Genomic DNA, 4,711 nt, shown 5'->3' on the forward strand with positions numbered 1-4,711 from the left:
TAATACTTTACATTTAACTCAGGAATTGACATAAAACTTTTCTAGGATTTCTCTTTTTGTTAACATACTTAATAAACTCCTTTTGTGATCCATGGCCCTGCCAAACATGGAGTTTACCCAGATGTCTTAATGTCCCTGATCAATTTTCATAACTTCCGAACTCTATTCTTAGCTATCTATTTTCCCTATCTCCACTTTGCTGCATATTGTTTCCCCCCTCCTCCCCCAACTGCTGCCTTCACTTTCCCACTGAACTGGTTTTTTTCTCAAAGTTGCTCACTTTGCTGACTGTGGAATCATGAATTTTCCATTATCTAATAAACTGTTATCAAAGATTCACCAATTTTCATTCATATTTTTCTGTCTAGTTTTGTTGACAGTTTTCCTCAGCTTTGGGGAATTAGTCCTCTTGGAGCACTAAGTGTCTATAGATAGTATTGGTTGGGAACTGTCCATTTGAATGTAAATCAGTTTCCTTTTTTATTTTCCTCTCCTATATCATATGCTCTAATCTTTGTCTCTTGTGTAACCTAAAGAGTCCCAGACTTTTCTATCTGTTTGCATATGGCAGCCTCCCCCATTCTCAAAGCCTGTCTTGGAAATCCCTTTTATATATGCTATACCCTTAACATAAGTTTGTTTTTTTTAACACTGAGATTTCGAGCAAGTGGATAAATGGGGAACTCCCTACAGTATGGACTCCCTTGCCTGGCTCTCATTGCATTAAGGAACAATGATGGATAACCAGTATCCACACTTGTGTTTCCTGCTGGTGCCTCTTAAGGTTCCCCCACTACAAAGCGTAGGAATTATTAATGCAGGGAGCACAACAAAATATGGAATTGTATTTAGTAGGGTCATTGTTCATAGTTATTTTCTCTGAATAATGAAAATGTCATTTTTCAGTGTGCATAGAGCTATCAATCTGCTTCTCCCATGACAACAGCCTCCACTACTGCATGCGGTGTCTCATATTAACGTTGTCTCTCCATGTAGGGCATTTCTACTGCGACCAACACCGAGATCCTAGGAGCACACAGAAAGTCAGGGGAATACACAGTACATGCAGGAGACACCCTTATGCCTCAGAGTTGGAAATTTTCTCCCCTACACCATGTCAGATTCTAACAGAACCGACTTCACCAACCCCTCCACCTTCATCCTACTGGGCATTCCTGGCCTAGAGGCAGCCCATATATGGATCTCCATCCCCTTTTGTGTTATGTACACCATAGCCGTGTTGGGGAACTTCACCATCCTGTTCATCGTGAAGAGGGAGTCGAGCCTCCATGGGCCCATGTTCTATTTCCTCTGCATGCTGGCCATCACTGACCTGGTCATCTCCACCTCCACCCTACCGAAAATGCTGAGCATTTTCTGGTTCAATTCCAGGGAGATCAGTTTCAGTGCCTGCCTCACCCAGATGTACTTCATTCACTGCTTCTCAACGATGGAGTCTGGAATCCTCGTGGCCCTGGCTTTTGATCGCTACGTGGCCATCTGCAACCCTCTGAGATATTCAACGACCCTGACAAACTCTGTTGTGTTCAAGATAGGCCTGGCGGTGGTGCTGCGCAGTGGTATAATCACATTACCCTATCCCTTATTGGCGAGGCAGTGGCCATATTGCAGAACCAACATCATCTCCCACTCCTATTGTGGGCATATAGCTGTGGTGAAGCTGGCCTGCGCTGACATCCGCATCAGTAGTTACTATGGCCTGTTTGATCTTTTCTCTGTGATCGGAATGGACGTGTTTTTTATTGCCATATCCTATATTCAGATCCTCCGGGCCATCTTCCGCCTCCCCACAAAGGATGCCCGGCTCAAAACTTTTGGGACCTGCATCTCTCATCTTTGTGCCATCTCAGCTTTGTACATCCCAGATTTAGTCTCCTCTCTCATGCTGCGGTTTGGCCACAATTTGCCACTGCATTTCCTCGTTCTCATTTCCAGTGTGTACCTGCTGGTGCCCCCCGTGTTACACCCCATTAGCTATGGGGTGAGGACCAAACAGATCCGGGACAGGCTGCTCCGGCTCTTTACTCATAAAGAGATCTAAATGTTTCCTCCTTGTGCTCTGGCTCTCTGATTGAGCTGTGTGCAGAGCTGGCTGGTGCATGGTGCTGTGTTCTCTTCCTTGAATCACTTACTGGACAGACAGAGAGACATTAAAGCCTTCCCTGTCCTTACTGTGCAGTGTCAATGTGATGAAATGGGGAGTCAGTCTATTCACACTACAATGGGTTCCAAACTTTCTAATTCCTGGTAGCTTGGTCCCTGAAATTGCAATCTTGCTCCATCTCTTCTGTTTATTCTTACTTTGTTACTAACTCTGTGGAGAGAGAGACTCCCTCATGAGTCATAGATTCATAGATTCTAGGGCTGGAAGGGACCTCGAGAGGTCATCGAGTCCAGTCCCCTGCCCTCCTGGCAGGACCAAATACTGTCTAGACCATCCCGGATAGACATTTATCTAACCTACTCTTAAATATCTCCAGAGATGGAGATTCCACAACCTCCCTAGGCAATTTATTCCAGTGTTTAGCCACCCTGACAGTTAGCAACTCACTCCTGGGATCTATCTCAGCTCTGGGCAGGGAATGGGGTATAGTGTGTTACAGCCGGAAGCAGAAACATCTGGGGTCTAACTAAGAAGATCAGAATGGCCATTCCGGGTAACACCAATGGTCCATGTAGCCCATTGTCCTGTCTTCTGACAGTGCCCAGTGCCAGGTGCTTCAGAGGGAATGAACAGAACATGGGAATCAGCCTGTGATTCGTGTGGAGCAGCTCAGCACAAGGGGGCAGAAGCCCCGAGCCCAGACTGCCTCAGCTTCATCTGGCAGGAGTTCAAGCCTCCAGGCCCAGTAGGAGCTGCGGGGGGAGGGGAAGAGCCCAGGCTGCCCCTGATGGAGCCGCAGAAGAAGCCCTCATATCAGGCTGCCCCGAGCCCAGCTGCAGACACAGAGCAGAGGCAGGAGCTGGGGGGGGGGGAGAGAAGCCCTACTCATTTGTGTCCTCTCCATCTTCCATACTGCTCCCACCCAGGGTTTTTCTCATTTCCGCTGTCCTTGGGTGAATGTCAGGGGGTGGGTTTTTTTGTCCCCCCTCCCTCACCCTTTAGGGGCTGCTCTCTTCCATCCACTTCCCTTTCGCTCTCTGGAGACAGAGATGGGTTGTGGCACCACCGGTACAGTCGCCGCAGAGGTGGTCTTCTCCCTCTTTGCTCTTCTCCGTGGGCCACAGAGTCGTAAAAAGGGCCCATCCAGAGGGTGATCATAGGTCCATGACACCATCCCCCACTGTGCTGCGGGATGAGCATGACCGCTTTCTGGTGGACACGTGTGATGTCAAGGGTAAGGTGAAGCTTCCTCTCCAGTGTTGGGGATACTTCCATCTTGTTCTCTTGGCCATGAGGGCTGTTTTGGAGGAGTGGAGGGGAACTGGGAGGTAGGACATCCTGATCTCCCAGTGGGCTCACAACTTCTGTGACAAGCCTTTCAGGTTCATCAGCGACTGTTGCAAGGCTGGATGGGGATTCCAGGCTCACGGGGATCCTCTCTGACCCTCAGAATGAAGCCAACCATCTTTTCAACATTGAACACCAGATGCTCTAGGGTGGATCTCAACAGTTGCCAGGTGCTCTCTGTGCTTGTAGGGTACTCTGTGGTTTGCCTGCAGGAAACCCATATGGATCCAGCCGCTGAGACTACTTGGTGGCTGAAGTCGGGGGTGGTCCTGGGTGGGGTTTTAAATTCCTTCTTTGAATACCAGAATCGCTCAGGGATTGAGGGCAGCCAGGCTGCTGAAGGAATCACTCCCTACTGGACATCTGGCACGACCAACATCCAGATGACAATTCCACCTTTATCTATGTCCAGGTGCAAATTGATGGGTTGCACCATTCCTGTGTGTAGCATTTGACTGGCCCAGTTCTTGGCCCACCATTTAGTGACCATGATGTCCTCTCTCATCTCAGAGCTCACCTGGGGCCCTTCAGACCCCTCTGCACATACTCCAGGAGGTGAGGCTTTTCTTATTGCCTACTGCTCGGGTTTTCCTTGAACGGGTCCTAAAAAAGGGTGCTCCCCACCCACCCCTCACCCCAGTGCCTCTGGAATTCTTGATTGGGCTCCTGTCCCATGAGTGCCTCTGGCTCCCTCCCTTTCATAACCTGAGCCAGCTGCACACCCTGCATCTGGCTCATTTTTGAATTCCACCAAAGGAACAACTTTACATGCTCATGCTCCACACGCTTCACTTACTCAGATACCCTGATTCCAAGTGGAGAAACCTAGTCCCAGCTGCAGAGGGTGAGGAACCCGGTGTTCCAGAAAGTACTCCATCCTGGTCCCACGGTCCACGGGGGATATTGGTTGGTGGCTCCTTCATGGAGCCATGAGCACAGGCATGTACGTGGCACAGTTCACCCCCATTCCAGATGCCTGTCCATTTTGTGTCACGAGGCAGACCCTGATGCATACCTATCTAGAATGTGCAAGGTTGCAGCCCCTATTCCTCCTGCTTCACAACTTCAAGAGAGGTTCTGCCTGCACTTTTTCATATCTGCTCACTGCTTTAGCTCAACATCCAGGATGTGGCCTGCAGGTCGCTTGTGTTACAGGTGAAATATACTCTAATATTAATCTGTAAATTTATTAATAAAACAAATAAACAAACCCACAAGAAAATAATAAACTTATAAGAA

At 48.6% G+C, this 4,711-nt stretch overlaps 1 protein-coding gene across 1 annotated transcript; it reads left to right on the forward strand.

Moving 5' to 3' along the window:
- The first annotated feature begins 1,114 nt into the window (after nucleotides 1-1,114).
- On the forward strand, nucleotides 1,115-2,062 carry LOC120395915 (olfactory receptor 52K1-like). The gene has a single exon (XM_039520730.1). The coding sequence runs from the start codon at nucleotides 1,115-1,117 to the stop codon at nucleotides 2,060-2,062; it is 948 nt and encodes a 315-aa protein (XP_039376664.1).
- Nucleotides 2,063-4,711: the final 2,649 nt, after the last annotated feature.

This window comes from Mauremys reevesii, linkage group 1 (genome assembly GCF_016161935.1).
Source record: "Mauremys reevesii isolate NIE-2019 linkage group 1, ASM1616193v1, whole genome shotgun sequence".
NCBI classification, from domain to species: Eukaryota; Metazoa; Chordata; order Testudines; family Geoemydidae; genus Mauremys; species Mauremys reevesii.